Source organism: Dromiciops gliroides, chromosome 1 (genome assembly GCF_019393635.1).
Source record: "Dromiciops gliroides isolate mDroGli1 chromosome 1, mDroGli1.pri, whole genome shotgun sequence".
In the NCBI taxonomy this organism is placed as follows: Eukaryota; Metazoa; Chordata; class Mammalia; order Microbiotheria; family Microbiotheriidae; genus Dromiciops; species Dromiciops gliroides.
Genome location: NC_057861.1, coordinates 140,587,236 through 140,606,298, shown reverse-complemented (window position 1 = coordinate 140,606,298; position 19,063 = coordinate 140,587,236). Strand labels below are relative to the sequence as shown.

At 40.2% G+C, this 19,063-nt stretch overlaps 1 protein-coding gene across 1 annotated transcript in view; it reads right to left on the bottom strand.

The window, feature by feature from the left end:
* SNX31 (sorting nexin 31) overlaps positions 1-19,063 on the bottom strand; it is a 77,500-nt gene that overhangs the window by 18,612 nt on the left and 39,825 nt on the right. The window contains exons 7-9 of the mRNA XM_043978347.1: positions 11,438-11,525; positions 8,343-8,412; positions 1,677-1,769 (exon numbers count right to left, since the gene is read on the bottom strand). Of these exons, the coding sequence (XP_043834282.1) occupies positions 1,677-1,769; positions 8,343-8,412; positions 11,438-11,525 (251 nt within the window). The remainder of the gene's footprint in view (positions 1-1,676; positions 1,770-8,342; positions 8,413-11,437; positions 11,526-19,063) is intronic.

The following is a 19,063-nucleotide window of genomic DNA, read 5'->3' as shown; positions in this document are numbered from 1 at the left end:
GGTTTTTTTTTTCCTTCTCTGTTTTAAGTCAAGAGGGCTGGGGAAGAGATGGAGAGCTAAAAGTGATACCAAAAAAAAAAAGAGGGCCATTAGAATATTTTTTAAAATGCACAGAAAAGAAGTGAAGGAAGTCTGAAGGAAGCGCAGACAAGCAAGACAATTTTAAAAATAGCATTGAATTTATTATAAACTTAAAAAAAAGTAAGCCACATGAAATGGAATTTCACTGTTCCAAAAACAATTCCTTTTTTTTTTTTTGGTTCTGCTATATATGTGAAATACTGATTTTTATTTTGCTATTTAAATTCAAAATAAAAATTTTTGAAAAAATTTAAAAGGAAATTAATCTGAAATAAAAGAAACTTTTGAAAATAAATAAAAACAAACTTTTTTTTAAAAAGAGGGAAGGGTTGATCACTTTTACAGAGCAGGCTGGGAGAACAGAATTCATTTAGTCACCAAATTGTTCTTCAATTGATCCTTATAAAGCAGTTAAAAATATGCTCATTTCAGTTACAGACTCTCAAGAGAATCCTGAATTTTGACTTTTCCTTGTGACTCTCCATCTGGCTACCTGCGGAGTTTCCCAACAGTTAACTGTAGTTACTAAAGGAAAGAGGACTGTACATAGGCCTTCTCTGAATCTGACCTATTTTGGAGGGCTTTGCTTTGGAGGCTTCCCAGAGAAAAGTCTGTCTCTGTGCAGTATTAAGTAAGCCTTGGCTGGAAAATACGTTACCATTTCATGAGCACATTTTTTCTATTGGGATTTCTTAAAGCACACGCATATACAAAAATCATAACCCATAAAACAGGTCAAGCAAGGGGTAATTAACTTGAATGGTAAAAGAATTCTGTATACACCAGGATTCACATAAGATTCCTATAAAGAATGAGGTCCCATCTTTGATTTAAAAGGTGATCAGATTTACACACAAGCTTCCCAGATGATATCAGTGTGGCATAATGGATAGAGCACCAGACTTGGAATCAGGAAGCCATGGATTCAAATCCTGTCTCAGACAGACACTGTGTGATCTAGGGTAAGTCATTTAACTTCCCTGTACCTCAGTTTCTTCAACTGTAAATTGAGGGGATTGGTTTGGATCACCTCTAAGGTTCTTTCTTACTCTAAATCTATGGTCTATTACATAAAACTAGTTCCACTCATACTTTTTGATGCTTTGGGGGTGGGGCAATGACGGCTAAGTGACTTGCCCAGGGTCACACAGCTATTAAGTATCAAGTGTCTGAGTCTGGATTTGAATTCAGATCCTCCTGAATCTAGGGCCGGCGCTTTATCCACTGTGCCACCTAGCTGCCCCTTGATGCTTTAAATAGTGGAAAAATACAGTATAATAGGACACTAAAAGTCAGTGAAAGAGAGGTCTTTTGCCATCTTTTAAAAATGCCCTCTTTAGGGGGCAGCTAGGTGGCACAGTGTATAAAGCACCGGCCCTGGATTCAGGAGGACCTGAGTTCAAATGTGGCCTCAGACACTTGACACTTACTAGCGGTGTGACCCTTGACAAGTCACTTAACCCCCATTGCCCCAGAAAAAAAAATTTTTTTAAATGCCCTCTTTAATACTGCATACATTAAAATCCAGAAAGAGCCTCAATTGTGGTAAACTGCCTAAAGCTTATTCAAATAGGGTTGTTGTTGTTGGTTTTTACCTTTGTCTGGTTTCCTGCTTTCCTCAGGGCCTCTAAGTCCTTCCTTTGCTCCAGTGTTGGTTTGGCCCAGTTTTTTTCAATTTCCTGAAATGCCTGAAAACAATTTAAATTGTAAAAATGAACAATTTTCCTAAAAGCAAAGTCTTTCAAAGGATGCAATGCTGAGAAATGGTGATGTTAGTTGCCCCTCTTTGCTACATATCCTCCATCAAAAGGCCCTACCATATTCTTTTTTTTTTTTTAAAGACAATCTCCCAGGTTGGAGGCTCAATGGTCACTCATAGATTCAATTCCATTCTGATCATCAGAGGAGCTTCGACCTGCTCTGAGATGGGCGTTTGCCCTCCTTAGGCAACCTAGGAGCTCCCCATCCCACAAAAACTCACCATGGCCTCACCCTATATATAAATGCTGACTCTAGTCGGGCCACCAACTAGAGGGAAAAAAAAAATCCTCCAGCCCCAGCCTCGCCAGGATTGCAGGTGAGGGCCACCACTCCTGGCCTGTTCTTGCCAGATGTCTTCCCCTTCAGCTTTGGAACACCTTCTCTGGCCAGTTTGTACCCCTACCCCCAAACCTTGTAAATCCCTTATGTGGTCCTCTTTACTTCCGGGCTACCCTCTTGCCTGTTACCTTGTTATGTTCCTTTGGCAATGGTATCAAACACAGCCCCCCTTCCAATCAAATCATTATTGTCACAATGGTCCTCCTAGAAAGCACCATCCCCATCCCCATAACCATCCAAACCATTTATACCCCATTCCTGGCCAACATTCCCTTTGAATGCAAAGGACTTGGGGGCAGGGACTGCCTTCAGTTTTCTATTTGTATCTACAACATTTAGCACAGCCCTTGGCACACAGTGTTTAATGAATACTTTTTATAATTCATTTCCAAATTCCCAATATGCAGCCCCTGTGGATAGATTTATATAAAAGACTGCTTCCCCTAGAAGCATGTTAGTGAATCCTGCTCACAGAATGGAAGTTGTCACGACTTACAATTGAACTAAGACTTTTGGGACACCCCATATTAGAATATAATATCTCTCTATAAAATTCTATAACATGCTTGGCACTCAGTATACGTGATTATCTTCTGTTATGGTTTGTCTTTTACACATATGTTTTATCATCCCCCAATAGAAGGTAAGCCCCACTGTGTCATACCTTCCTCTATCCCCTGTAGACCCTGTGTCCTATCCTTGCAGACTGCAACAGATGTTGATTGAGGCTTCTAACAGTCATTTATACTCAAGTGAGAATTCAAGTCATTGTGTTACGTACAACTTTGCACCATTCTAAAGTCAGACATTGGTAAGCATTTGAGGGAAGCATGTTGGAGATGTTCTCTCTAACTCTGTAAGTTGTAGAACAGTTGGCAATCTTTGTTAGAGAGAGCTTTCTTGGAGGGAAATTCATCACCTGACAGCCAACTCTAATGATGAACCTCTCAGAACAGAGAGAGCCTGGACAAAAGATGGTGTTTGTGATGAAAATATAGGTACTGAGGAACTCACATGGTGCAGGGGATAGCATGATAGGCCTAGAGACAGGAAGACCCAAGTTCAAATTTGGCCTTAGCTACCTACTGGCTGTGTGACTCTGGGCAAGTCACTTAACCCTGTTTGCCTCAGTTTCCTCCACTGTAAAATGAGCTGAAAAAAGAAATAGCAAACCTCTCCAGTATCTTTGCTAAGAAAACCAGAAACTGGGCAGCTAGGTGGCACAGTGAATAGAGCACCAGCCCTGGAGTCAGGAGTACCTGAGTTCAAATCCGGCCTCAGACACTTAACACTTACTAGCTGTGTGACCCTGGGCAAGTCACTTAACCCCAATTGCTTCACTAAAAAAAAAAAAACAACAAAACCAGAAACGGGGTCACAAAGAATCAAACATAACTAAAATAAGTGAACAACAAATTTTAAATCACTATATAAGTGCTAGTTATAATAATTATATATATATGTATACATATATACATATATATATTACATATTACAAATTATTAGGACCGGAGGATAATCTTGGTGGAAAGGCAGTGATTTTGAGGCAAAATATTTCTAGTTATTCATGTTTCTCTGTGGAGGTTAGTTGTTTGGTGCTCAGATATCATTTCATGTACAAAATTAAGTCAACTCCTCTATAAGGGCTAATAATTCCATTCAATCGCCTCAGTTTTTATCTGGGCACATCAAAATGACAAAGCCATTTCATAAATAAGTGTTGGCTTTACCAGAAAAAGCTTGGACAGCCAACACACACTTCTACTAAGAGGAATCACTCACTCACTAGGTCATTAGGTAAGATAAACACAGTTTCTATCTGCTTCCCAAAAAGATCATTTCTTTTCCTTACTACTTACGCAGTTCATCCTGTCAATAACATTCTAGGCCCAGCTCTCCTTATCATTTATAGTGAAACCTTGGGCCAGTCAGTTAAATCTTTCTGTGTCTCCATTTCTTCATCTGTAAACAAGGGCAGCTGGGTGGTGCAGTGGATAAAGCACTGGGCTTGGAAGAGTCATCTTGCTGAGTTAAAATCTGGCCTCAGACACTTACAAGCTGTGTGACCCTGGGCAAGTCACTTCACCCTGTTTGCCTCAGTTTCCTCATCTGTAAAATGAGCTGGAGAAGTAAATGACAAACCACTCCAGTAACACTGCCAAAGAAAACCTCGTATGGGGTCATGAAGATTTGGAAATGACTAAACAACAACAAAATAACAACAGTCCCACCCTGCTCTGCTCAGGACCATAGATTTAGGGTTGGAAAGAACCTCACAGACCATTTAGATCAATCCCCTCATTTCAGAGGAGAGGAAGATGAGGCCCAGGTAGGGAAAGTGATTTGTTTGAAGCTACACAGGTTAATATAGCAGAACTGGGAATCTAATCCAGGTCTTCCAACTTCAAAGGCAGGAATGTGTGTGTGTGTGTGTGTGTGTGTGTGTGTGTGTGTGTGTGTGTGTGTGTTGGTCCAGACCTGTAATGTCATTGCTGTACAGAACTGCCAATGAGGAAACCCCCTCAACCAATGCAGATCAGCAACTGTTTCATCACTTCAGTATCAGAGATGTCTAACAGATTAAATAACTTGCCCAGGGTCACACATCCAGTGTGTGTCAGAAATAGAACTTAAACCTATAGGTCTTTTTGACTCTGAGACAATAAAATGAAAATTCACCATAATTACTCATTCTGCTTCATACACACAGTTTACAAAGAAGAAAAATAGAAATAATTCATAATACAACTGGGAGGCAGCTAGGTGACTCAGTGGATAAAGCTCTGGGCCTGGAGTCGGGAAGACATGAATTCAAATTCAGCTTCAGACACTTACTAGCTGTATGACCTCTAAACAAGTCACTTAACCTCTGTTTGCCTTAACCCACTGGGGAAAGAAATGGCAAACCAGTATCTTTACTAAGAAAATCCCATAGACAGTGTTGGCATGCTGTGGTTCATGGGTTCCTGAGGAGTTGGACACATCTGAACAAAAAAATACTAGTATTTTATATTTTAATTCTATATGTGGCAATCATGTCACAAAGCCAACTCTAAATCCCATAGGAATAATTCGATAAATAGAGGGGACTAATGAGAGGGCAGGACGCTCCTAAGAACTCATTTAAATAAGTCACAATAATGACCAACAATGTGTTAAAAAAAATTTCTAAATGCAACAACTACAAACCTCTACAATCTTTTAAAAGGTATTCCAATTTTGATTATGTTCTACTTCCTATCATATGGACACAAATAAACTCTCCAGGTTGATTATAAAGATCTCTAGTCTTACATAAATTTAACTTAAAACTAATAGGCTAACAATAAAAAAATAAACTTTTAATTGACTTTTTTTTTGTGGGGCAATGGGGGTTAAGTGACTTGCCCAGGGTCACACAGCTAGTAAGTGTCAAGTGTCTGAAGCCAGATTCGAACTCAGGTACTCCTGAATCCAGGGCCGATGCTTTATCCACTGTGCCACCTAGCCGCCCCCTAATTGACATTCTAACTTATATTTGAGGGGGGCTTTGAAGAGATAATTTGATGGCCCAGGTCCCAGGTTTTAACATCTAAGATTCAACCCAATAAATATTTATTAGTGCTTGCTATGGATAAAGCCCTGTGCTAGCCCTGATCCCTTCTTTTTCTCTTGGTAACTTTCCCCTGAAATGAGCAGGAGAATTCAAAGTCTTCCCATTGACCCTAGAGCTACATGCAGAGCAGCACTTCCTGGCTATAGAAACTCAGACCTGGAAAAGCCCTTGGAGTTCATCTAGTCCAAGACTCAAAAATGACCCCTCAGGTGAGAAAACTGAGGTCCAGAGAGGTAGTCACATGCCCAGGAGTTTATTTACTCTTGGCAAAGCTGAGATTTGACCTTGTGTTCCAATACCTTGAGCCAGTCAGTTAAATCTTTCTGTGCCTCCATTTCTTCATCTGTAAATAAACAGTCTAGTTCTCCATCCATTAGCCCACCCTACTGCTTGTAATAGATTGTTGTTTTGGAAACGATCATTGAGAGCTGATGATCAGAGGAAGTATAACCTAGAGATCAGAGTACTGTCATTAACCTCAGGAAGAACTAACTCAAAATCCTACCTCGGAGGGGGGTGGCTAGGTGGTGCAGTGGATAAAGCACCGGTCCTGGATTCAGGAGTATCTGAGTTCAAATGTGGCCTCAGACACTTGACACTTACTAGCTGTGTGACCCTGGGCAAGTCATTTAACCCCCATTGCCCCGCCAAAACAAAACAAAAAACAAAAAAAACAAAAATAAAATCCTACCTCGGACATTTAATACCTGCATAATCATGAGACTAACTTGACCAACTCTTAGCTTCAGTTTTCTCCTCTGTAAAATGGGAATAATAATGCTCTTAGCAATTACCTCCCAGGGCCTTTGTGAGTATCAAAAAAAGATAACCTGTAAAAAGCTTTGCAAACTTTAAAGCACCCTGTAAATATTAATTGCTATGATACATTCTCCAATAGAAAACTTTTTTTTTTAAAGGACTGATACAACAGTTGAGCTCTTCAGCTTCTCCTACCTCCTTAATTTATTCAAAGCTACAAGTATGACTAAGTATTGAGTATCAGACCAAATAAAAGTCACCAGGAAACAAGTGCTATTAGTGTTTCTCTTGTGCTATCAAGCCACAAAAGTGGGCTGACACTGTTGACAGCCAGCAGAGAGCATTCAGTTATTTGAAAGTCATGAAAAGAGCTATCTTGTCATTAATATGGGCTTTTAAAAAAAGACTGGAATAGGGGCAGCTAGGTGGCGCAGTGGGTAGAACACCAGCCCTGGAGTCAGGAGTACCTGAGTTCAAATTCGGCCTCAGACACTTGACAACTTACTAGCTGTGTGATCCTGGGCAAGTCACTTAATCCCAATTGCCTCACCAAAAAAAACCAACAAAAAACTGGGAAACATTTCTCACAGATCCACAAAGATGGTATCATGACTTTCCTTCGAGGTTTAGGCATCAATGGAAAAATGAATGGCTACCTCTCGAGATCTGACGGACAGGTGCAAGGGAGGCACTAGGGAAGGCAGCAAAATAGAAAACAGGGCAAAGCAGTGGACTGCCAATAATAAAGATTCATTAGGAAGAAAGGAACATGCTCTAAAATCAACCCTTAATTATTTAGGGTCTAATAACGTGGATTGCACAGAGATTTTGCTTCCTTCCATTGCCCAGTTCATCTGCTGGGTGATTTCTTTGCTTATTAGAACTTTCACCAAGTGCTGATGGATAAAGAGAGAAGCGTTGGAAGCAAGTAATCTTTTAGCCTTTTTTAGTTTTTCTTTTAGTTGGATAATTATTGCTTGGTGTGGGGAGTGGGAAGAAGGTGATGTTTGAAGGCTCAAATGATGCTTGAGGAATAACACTTCCAACATCTTCTATACTCTTACTCTCATCTCCCACTAGCCTTGGTGATGAGGAACTGATTGTAAATTTAATAAAGGTTCTTATTAAAGCATGGGAAGAATGAACTATGCAATTTCTTCTGAGTTTATCTTTTCTTTTATTGATTACAAACTAAATATTCTCTAATAAATATTATCTAATAGTATTCTTTACTAAAGAATATTCTCAAATAAATATTATCTAATAATAATATTCTGAACTAAAATTCTGTTTAGCTTGCAAAGCCCTTCATAACCTGGTCCCTTCCTCCTTATTCAGTTCTTCTCACACATCATTCCACATACTCTACCACCCAGTGGGTTGTTCTCAGGAAACCCTCCATCTCCTGAAAACTTAGTGTTTTCACTGGCTGTCACTCAGTACTCTTCCTCCTCCTCATCTTTGCCTCTTGGCTTCCCTCACTTCTTTCACATCTCAGCTAAAGCCCTTCCTTCCTTAGGAAGCCTCTCCTGTTGTCCTCCATTTCAGTGCCTTCCCTCTGAGACCACCCCCAATTTGTGCTGCATCTATTTTCTTTGTACATTGTTGTTTGCATGTTGTTTTCTTCCATTAGACTGTAAGTTCCTTGAGGGTAAGGATTGTTGGGATTTTGCCTTGCTTTGTGCCCCCAGCATTTATCATAGTGTCTGGCACATAGTAGGCACTAATAAGTGCTTAATGACTGACTAGTGTGTGTTAAAGTAGCCCTTATAGTATCCAGAAACCCAGACTGACGATGTCCTTTTACCTGTCCATACAGCAAATTGACCGCAGTTCGGCAGTCCATGAGCATGGAGTCAAGGGATGGATCCATATACCTGAATAATTCAAAAGCAATAAATTAATTTCTAAAACTTGGCTATTGGAGAGCAACAGTCAATCTAAGAATACAGTGGAATAATTGCTTCCTAAATCAAAAATCAAATTGAGGAATAGGTGGATAGGGATTGGGGGATGGTAGTGAGGGGGGGAAAAAAGGGAGATTGGAGAGAAGCTATGACCTCCCAGACAGTCTTCCTGAAGAGATAATCTAGACTTTTGAAAAATGAAGCAATATTTCCATCTTGTTCATCCAAATACAATTTAAAGTTGCAAAAATAAGAAAGGTAATGACTGGAAATAAGGGTTAGGCTTAAAGGATCATTCATTTAGAACTACAGGGAACCTTATAGGTAGTTAGGTAGTACAGTAGTTAGAGTAACAGACCTCAAGTCATGATAGACCTGAATTCAAATCTGACCTTATAGGCTTACTAGCTGTGTGACCCTGGGTAAGTCACTTAACCACTGTCTCCCCAAGTTTCTTCCTCTGTAAAATGAGGTTAATGATACCACCTACCTCCCAACACAATTGTGAAGATAAAGTGAGATAATATTTGGAAGCACTTTGAAAACCTTAAAATACTATATAAATGCTAGCTACTATTATCATCGATGACAATGGCGATGATGGTGATAACAATCTAGTCCAATGCCCTCATTTTACAGCTAAAGAAAGTTACAACCCAGACAGGTGAAGTGAACATATAAATAGTAAGTGTCTGGGGCAGCTAGGTGGTGCAGCGGATAGAGCACTGGCCCTGGAGTCAGGAGTACCTGAGTTCAAATCCAGCCTCAGACACTTAACACTTACTAGCTGTGTGACCCTGGACAAGTCACTTAACCCCAATTGCCTCACTAAGAAAAAAAAAATACTAAGTGTCTGAGCCTAAATTTGTATCCAGGTCCTCCCTATCCAAATACATTTATTTCCCCTTTCCCTTTCGAGAGACATAACTCCAAAAGTGGTTTTTTATTGATGTTGATATTCAGTAAGGAGAGGCGGTGTGCTATAGTGGATAGAGAGTCAGCCTTCATAGTATGTACTGACCTTGTGGTCCTGGGAAAGTCCCTTGTCTGTTCCCCAGGTGATGCTAATTTTACAAATGGCAAGGCAATTGCTGGTCTGCATTGGAGATTTCTTCCTGGGATATTCCCTAGACCAAAGGGTCTCAAAGTGTGGTGCCAGAGTCCCTTTTTGGGAGATCCATAAAGTCAAAACTATTTTCACAATAATACTAAGATATTTTGGGGCAGCTAGGTGGCGCAGTGGATAAAGCACTGACCCTGGAGTCAGGAGGACCTGAGTTCAAATCCGGCCTCAGACACTTGACACTTACTAGCTGTGTGACCCTGGGCAAGTCACTTAACCCCAAATTGACTCACCAAAAAAAAAAAAAAAGATATTTTAATTTCTAATATAGTAAATATTTGCTTGTAACCCACAAAACCAAAAGCTGTTTGAAGGCCCCAATAACATTGTTTGTTTGTTTGTTTTGGCTCTATCCACTGCACCACCTAGCTGCCCCTTGCCTCAAGAACTTTTAAAAGTGTAAGGTGGGTATGAGACCAAAAAGTTTGAGAACTACTACTTGTAGACCAATCAAATCACAGGTCTAACCCTTTCACCCTGCCAAGCAGTAACAGGAGTTCATTGAAAACCAAATTATTTCAGTTCTTCAAGAATCTACCATTTCCAGATGAGGATGCCTCTTCTATGGGTGCAGGTAGCAATAGTCCCTTTACGTTAGTAAACTGTTTCATTAGCTAGGTTTCACTTGCTAACAATATCCCAGATGTCATAACACCTGATGATGGCCAGACCTCTGGTAATGAACTTCTTTGCACTTCGGTTACCTGGTTCTCAGAGGAAAGACATGCAGCCCTCCCCCAGTTCTTTGAAGTATGCTCATTAAGGGCTATAACATTTGCATGCTTCTTTAGAGGAACAACCATTCATAAAGACCAGACAATTAAAAACACAACAGAAGAAAGCAATAAAACATGGGTATATTGACCTCATTTCATATCCCATTGAAAAAAATGGAGGACATTTGCTGAGAGCTCCCTTTTCATCTCTCTTTCTCATCTCACATCCTTCAGGTATCTTCCCCTACTATCTCTTCCTTCATTTCTAATTCACCTGAAGAAGTAGCCCTTCTCCTTCCAAAACCTACATGCACCATTGGTCTCATCCTCTCTGATCTTCCCAAGCATATATTCCCCACTACCATCCCTAGTTTCTATCTCTAATCTTCAATCTCTTCCTATTACTGGCTCTTTCCCTGATGCCTTCAAAATTCCTAAATTAGTGTCACTTGATCTGATCATGCCCACCATCATCCTATAGCTCTCCTTATCTTCTTGGCTAAACTGTTTTTTTTTTAATTGTCTATGAAATTCCTTTGCTCTCATTTGCTTTTAACTCTCTGCAATCTGACTTCTGACCTCATCATTCAAGTGAAACTACTCTTTCCAAAGACACCAATGACCTCTTATCACCCCTGGGACAGTTAAGTGGTGAATCACCAACCCTGAGGTCAGGAAGACCTATATTCAAATCTGGTCTCAGACACTTACTAGCTGTGTGACCCTGGGCAAGTCACTTAAGATCAATTGCCTCAAAAAAAATCACCCTTTAATTATCTGACCATGTCAATTTCCCTTCTTTCCTTTTTTTGAGTGTCCCCTTCCTCAATAAATGCCAGTGGGTCTGTATTATCTCCAAGATCCAATATAAAGTCCTCAGTTTGTGTTTATCCTTCAAAACCTGGTCCCTTCCTACCTTTACAGTTTTCTCATCCTTTACTCCTCTCTATATACTTTACAACCCAGCTACACTAACCTACTACTAGTGTGACCTTGGATACGTCACTTACATCTCCGTAAGCCTCAGTTTCCTCATCTTTAAAACGAAGAAGTTGGACGAGATGTTTTCTAAGGTCAATTCTATCACAATTATATAAAGATTTCCTCAGCTATCTCCATGCTGTAGAGTAGTGCATAATTATATTATTGTACTCACCACTTTCTAAGTCCAACCTTACAGTTTTCCACTTCTGTACTTTGAAGACTCACATATGGGAGTTCAAATTCTGCCATTTTTTTCATTACTAAAGAGAAAGGCAGGGGAGGAAAATAATTGGTTAAAACATCCTACATTTTTCTTAACTTCCCCTACACTTTTAAAATAACAAAATAAAATAGCATTAGTACTATATCAATAAGCAACACTGGTATAACCTTGTTCATATTGTAAGGGCTAAAATTCTAGCTATACTATCTAAAATCTAATGAGTGGTCGCCAATAAATTATAAGCTTTAGCAAGAGTATTTAAGTGTTTAAGTATTTATTAAAGAGCATTAGGAGGGCAGCTACATGGCACAGTAGATAGAGCACCCGCCCTGGAGTCAGGAGGACCTGAGTTCAAATCCGGCCTCAGACACTTGACAACTTACTAGCTGTGTGACCCTGGGCAAGTCACTTAACCCCTATTGCCTCACCCCCCCCCAAAAAAAAGAATTTAAAAAAGGGGCAGCTAGGTGGTACAGTGGATAGAGCACCAGCCCTGGATTCAGGAGGACCTGAGTTCAAATCTGGCCTCAGACACTTAGCACTTAAGACCTGTGTGACCCTGAGAAAGGTAAAATTCTAAGTATTTCTAAGAGACCCCATCATCTGACCCACCATGGTGAGGTCAGGAACAACAAGGACCCAATGCCTCCTGTGAAGCTAGGAACGTCCCCCCCTCACATGCACATACAGCTCCAAGCTAATTGGCTGGCAGCTTTGATAGATAGCACCCATGAGCAAACGTCACTTTCTGATGCCAAGGACCTGACCGCATGGCTTGCCCTCAGACACCTTCTCCTCATGGCGGAGCTTTCCTACAGTCACCCTCCAGCCGGTGGCGTCACTCCAATCGTTACAATACAATGCTTTTTTACCTTTTTTCCTTTACAAGCATTACTAGACTAATCAACCTTTGTTTATTAGACTGTCTATAGACTGCTATAGACCAACCACATTTTAAGCACTTTGAGGACAAGGACTAAGTAATTTCTTCTTGTATCCCTAGCACCTAAAAATTTAATAAATATTTGTGAATTTGAATAAAAATATAGGTTTCAGCAAAGCATTTGTCAAATTCTTATTATGTCTTTGAGGGCAACATGGGAAGATATGAACTGGGTGACAGTCAAGTTGAATGGACTTGGAAGCGGGTGACCACCTGGATACAGAATGCTAAAGGATTAAAGTCAGGGTATTCTGAAATCTCTAGGAGGCTGTCAAAGTTCTGTCCTTGGTCCCATACTATTCATGTCTGTTCTTTCTTTCCTTCCTTCCTTCCTTTTTTGCAGGACAATAAGGGTTAAGTGACTTGCCCAGAGTCACACAGCTAGTAAGTATCAAGTGTCTGAGGCTGGATTTGAACTCAGATCCTCCTGAATCCAGGGCTGGTGCTTTATCCCCTATGCCATCTAGCTGCCCCAAACTTTTATTTTTTAAGTCAATGACTTTGATGAAAGTACAGGTGGCATATTTATTAAATTTGCAGTTCAATTTAGTTTAACAAGAATTTATTAAGTACTAGATACTGTGCTCGGCAATGTGGCTAAACAGAAAAATAAATGAGACAGTCTTGGCACTCAAAGGACTCACATTCTACTGAGAAGAAGCAATATGAGCATAGAAAATTGAACATACACAAAATAATTTCTAGGATTGTAGGTGCAGATATAGGGCAAGATATTGTCACACTCTTAACAGTGGCAATGGCAATGTTGACTTGGATTATCAATTCCTAAGCAAGAGGTGGAAAACTGGGGAGAAGGGTAGGGAAGACAAAGTAGGAAGGTGGTGAGTTCCTGAGCCTGCCCAATGGTCAAGGAAGTAGTTGGCCAGAGTCCTAGGGCTTGGTTTAATGATCTCCTCAGTTCCCATGGGTTCCATTATCATCTCTATGCTTGGATATATGTATCTAATCCTAACCTCTCTTCTGAGCTCCTGTTTTAATTTACCAATAACTTTGACCTTTCCAACATCTTAAAAAGCAGCTAGGTGATGCCAAGTGGTTAGAATGCTAGACCTAGAGTCAGAAATTTGGCCTCAGACACTTGCCAGAGGCGTGACCCTGTGTAAGTCACTTAATTTTTGTCTGCCTCAGTTTCCTCATCTGTAAAATGGAGATAATAATAACATCTATCTGCCAAGTTGTGGTGAAGATAAAATGAATGACTATTTTTAAAGCATTTTGCAAACCTTAAAGTGCTATATAAATGCAAGCTATTCAAACTGGATGTTTCTCACGTATCTTAAACTCAACACATCCAAAAGAGAACTCATTATCTTTCCCCTCAACTTTTTCTTCTTCCAAACTTCTTTATTACTATCAAGGGCTTCTCCATCCTCCCAGGTTCACAATTTCATTGTTATCTTTGACTTCTCTCTTGCACATAGCCAATTAATAGTCAAGATTATCATTTCTATTTTCCTAATATTTCTCATAAATCTTAGGCTCTCTAACTTCCACAACTGCCACCATGATTCAGGCCCTTTTCTTCTCACTCTTGGACCATTACAATAGCTTTTCTGGTTAGCCTCCCAGCCTCAAGTCTCTCCGTACTCTGCTCCAATTTAACCTTCATTCAGTTTCCACAGTGATTTTCCTAAAGCTTAGGTCTGACCACATTATCTTCTGATTCTCTATCAACTCTAGGATCAAATGTAACATTCTTTGATTAGCCGATTTTTAAAAAAATTCAGAGGCAATTAGAGTTAAGTGACTTGTCCAGAGTCACACAACTGGTAAGTGTCTGAAGCCGGATTTGAACTCAAGTCTTCCCTGACTCCGGGTTGATTGGCTTTTAAAATTCTTCACAACCTGGTCCCTTCCTACCTTTGCAATTTTCTTATACTTTACCCCCTCCACACAGTACAATCAGAGACAATTGCCTTTCCTTGTATATGTCTTTTCACTGGATGTCCCCCATGCCTGGAATGTTCTGCCTACTCACATCTGCCTCTTGAATTCCCCAGCTTTCTTTAAGTCTTGTCCCCAGTCCCATTTCTGCAAGAATACTTTCCTGGTCTTCTTCCCCCACTCCTCAGCTGCTCTGAGATTACCATTTGCAGTATATAATTTATATGTACAGTTATTTTTATCCCTTCTCCCCCATTAGACTTCAAGCTCCTTGAGGGCAGAAACTGCGTTTTTACCTTTCTTTGTATCCCCAGCAATCAGCACAATGCCTGGCACATAGTAAGTGCATAAGAAATGTAAGAAATGCTTCTTGACTAATTGAGTGTCTAGATATAAGGAAATGAGGTGTATTTCAATACCCCCCCATTTCTTAGCCGAGTCAGCTCAGCCACAAAGGAAAATAAGTTATTTCTTCATCGTTTCTCCCCTATTTGCAATAAAGTTTGGACACACAGCTGGGGGAAATAATAATACACTAGATGACAAAATTAAGAGCCAAAAAATCTTAATAGGCTAAAGCTAACAAGGTGAAATCGAATAGGGATAAATATAGATTCCTGAGCTTGGGTTAAAAAAAAAAAGACTGTTCAAGTATAAGAGATGAAGCTATAAAGTATTCTGTGTGTTTTCAAAAGACCTAAGGGTTTTAGTTAGACATGAGTCAACAATGTGACATGACTGCCAAAAAAGTTAATGTGATTTCAGGTGCCTTAGAGACACTTGTATCCAGAACCAGGCAAGTGATAGTCTTGGTGCAGCCACACTGAGTCAGACTGTCTCTGTAGCGCTGTGCTCAAAATCTTGCTATCCCATTTTAATAACAACAATTATCATTATAACTAGCATTTTATAGTCCTCTAAGGTTTGTCAAATATCTCATTTTTTCTTCACAACCACCCTGGAAGGGTATTGCTATTATTAGCCCCATTGCACAAATGAGATAACTGAGGCAGACAGAGGTTAAGTGACTTACCCAGGGTCACACAGAAATCAGCCAAGACTGAATTTGAATTCAGGTCTCTCTGACTCCAGGTGCACCTAGCTTCCTAGGTGCCTTAACAAACTAGGGACTATTCAGAGGAGGGTAACCATAATCAGGAAAGGAGTGAGAATCGTGCCATAGGAAGATCAGTTGGAAGAAGTACACATGTTCAAAATTAAAAAGAGAAGTGGGTTCCCCAAAAAGCTTGAGGGAAGGGGAACATGTATTTGTCTTCTAATATTTGAAGGCTCAATATGGGGAACAGGGATTTGACCTGTACTGCTTTTGCCCAGAAGTTGGGTGGTGTAATAGATAGAGCACCTGACACTGGAGTCTTCCCGAGTTCAGATGTGGCTTCGGATACTTAGTAGCTGTGTGACCCTGGGCAAGTCACTCAACTCTGCCTCAGTTTCCTCATCTGTAAAATGAGCCAGAGAAGGAAATGGCAAACCCCTCCAGTGTCTTTGCCAAGATAACCCCAAATGGGATCATAATGAGTCAGACAGGACTGAAACACTACAACAACAACAAAGTAGAAGGCAGGTTTCAATAGAAGGAAAACTTTCCCCCAAAATAGTTATCCAAAATAGAATGAGCTGCCTTTCTAAATTCTACATCCCTGGAAGTCATTAAGCAGAGGCTTGATGACCACTGGAGAAGTTATAGATGGGAATCATTCTTTGTTATAGATTGGACTGGATAACCTCAGAGATTCCTTCCAACTCTGTGATTTTATGCTACTTCATCAGTCAAATGAAACATTTTTTTTTCTTTTTCTTTTTTTTTTGTGGGGGGGAGCAGGCAATGGGGGTTAAGTGACTTGCCCAAGGTCACACAGTTAGTAAGTGTCAAGTGTCTGAGGCCGGATTTGAACTCAGGTACTCCTGACTCCAGAGCCGGTGCTTTAACCACTGCGCCATCTAGCTGCCCCCAAATGAAACATTTTAAAGCACCTAGTATGTACCAGGCACTGCATAAGTTCTGGGGATACAGAGAAAGGCAAAAGATAGTTCCTGCTCACAAGGGAGAAGTAGCTCTGTGGCACAGTAGAGAGTGGTTCTGGAGCCAGAAGTTCTGAGTTCAAATCTGATCTCACACATTTACTAACTGTGTGACCCTGGGCAAGTCACTTAATCTCTGTTTGCCTTTGTTTGTTTCCTTGACAGTAAAATGGGGATAATAATAGCACCATCCTCCAAGGATTGTTCTGATGATCAAAAGAGATCATTTATAAACAGTGTCTAGTACATGTTGTTGTTCAGTCATGTCTGACACATCATGACCCCATGTGCCATATTGTTCATGGGATTTTATTGGCAAAGACACTGAAGCAGTTTGCTATTTCCTTCTTCAGAGGATTAAGACAAACAGAGGTTAAGTGACTTGCCCGGGGTCACAGAGCTAGTTAGTATCTGAGGCTGATTTGAACACAGTTCTTCTTGACTCCAGGCCCAGCACTCTAACAAGTGAGTCACCTAGGTGCTTAATAAATGCTATTTCCTTGCTTCATGGAGCTCACAGTTTAATGAGGGACACTACATGTAGACAATGATGTACAAACAAGTTATATATGGTATAAATTGGAGACAATCAAGAGAGAGAAGGCTTTGTAGAAGGCAGGATTTTAGTTAGGACTGGAAGAAAATAAAAGGGGGGGCAGAGATGATGAGAGAGAATACTGTAAGTAAGCATGGAGGACAGACAATGAAAATGCCTGGATTCTGGAGATGGAGTATTTCATCTGGAGAACAGTAAGGAGGCCAGTGTCATTGAATCACTAACTTACACAGCATTTTGGGAAAGGAGAGGTGTAACATCCAAGGAGAAGGGGGTGGAGGTGGGGAAGGGGGTTTCAGGTTATGAAGTGCTTTGATAGTTAAACAAAGGATTTCATATTTTATCCTACAGACAATAAGGAGCCACTGGAGGAGTGGTGTGAGATGGTCAGACATACTTTAGAAAGATCACTTTGACAGTTGAGAGGAGGATAAATTGGAATGGGGAGAGGCTTGTAGCAGGCAGACCAACAGCAGGCTATTGCAGTAGTACAAGCACGAGGTATGAGGTGTGAGGTAGGATGGTAGGAGTGTCAGAAGAGATAAGGAGGGATACATGAGAGATGTTGCAAAGGTACAATCAACAGAATTTGGCAACAGATTGGATTTAGGGGGTGAGAGAGTGAGGAATCGAGGATGATATCTGGGTATCATACCTGGGTTGTAAGCCTGGGTTACTGCGAAGATAATGATAACCTCAACAGTAATCAGGAGGTTAGGAATGGGGGATAGTTTGGGGCAAAAATAATGAGTTTAGTTTGAACAGGTTGCATTTAAGATGTCTACAGTACACAACAGTTTGAAATGTCTCATAGGCAACTGGAGATGAAAGACCAGAGGTTAGGGTTGGATAAGTAAGTCTGAGAATCATTAGTATAGAGATGATAATTAAATCTATGGGAGCAGATGAGATCACCAAGTGAAACAGAATAGAAGAGAAGGTCCACGGTACGATACTCAATACTCGTGGTTAGCAGGTATAACATGGAGAAAGATCCAGCAAAGGGGACAGGGAAGGAGTAATCGGATAGGGAGAAGGAGAACTAGGAGAAAGTAATATCCTGAAAACCTAGAGAGAAGAGTATAAAGGAAGAGAGGGAGACGGAGAATGTCAACGTCTGCAGAGAGCTTAAGGAGGAGGAGAAAAGGTCACTGGATTTGGCCATCATAGTTTTCTCTCCTCCTCCACTCCTGCCCTCATGCCAGCATATGTGAACATGTACAGCCAATCCTCAACTTTCACAGGGGTAATGTTCCTAGAAAATGGTGTGAATCTATGGGAAATACGGGGTTAGGTTCCCTGACCACCAAAACCTGTAATCTTTTGCTAGAGATTGCTGAAAATACACTTATGTGCATACAATTCTTTACAATAAAACATTAATTCTGATAATATGCACTTTTCCTAACACAGTAACCATGAAATAACCCATAAAATGCAGTACACAAAATAAAATCGGTAACATGCAAATCATTTTTCTTGTTAGTAATTTCCTAGAATTCCGTGACCTTTTGTGCTGACATCTCAATTAAAAAACAAACACTGATTTCAGACAATATTCGCTTTTCACAACACATGAAATCTACAGTATCATAAATTTGTTGTTGTTTTTCAGTCGTTTCAAGCCTGTCCAACCCTTTGTGACCCCTTTTGAGATTTTCTTGCCAGAGATACTGGAGTGATTTGCCATTTCTTTCTCCAGCTCATTTTTTTAAAAATAATAAACATTTTTATTTATAGTCTTGGGTTCCAATGTTTTATCTCTCTTTCCCTCTCTCCCCTCCCTCCTCCCTGAGGCAACAAACAATCAGATATGGGTTATACATGTATGATTATGTAAAATATTACCATATTTGTCATTTTGTACAAGAAAACTTAATTAAAAGAAAAAAGTGAAAGAAAATGAAAAATAGCAGCTTTAGTCTGTTCCATCAATATCAGTTCTTTCCTTGGAGGTAGATAGTATGTTTCATCAATAGTCCTTTGGGATTGTCTTGGATCATTGTATTGTTGTCCAGCTCATTTTTACAGATGAGGAAACTGAGGCAAACAGGTTTAAGTGACTTGCTTAGGGTCATACAGCTAGTCAGTGTCTAAGGCCAGTTTTGAACTCAGGTCTTCCTGACTC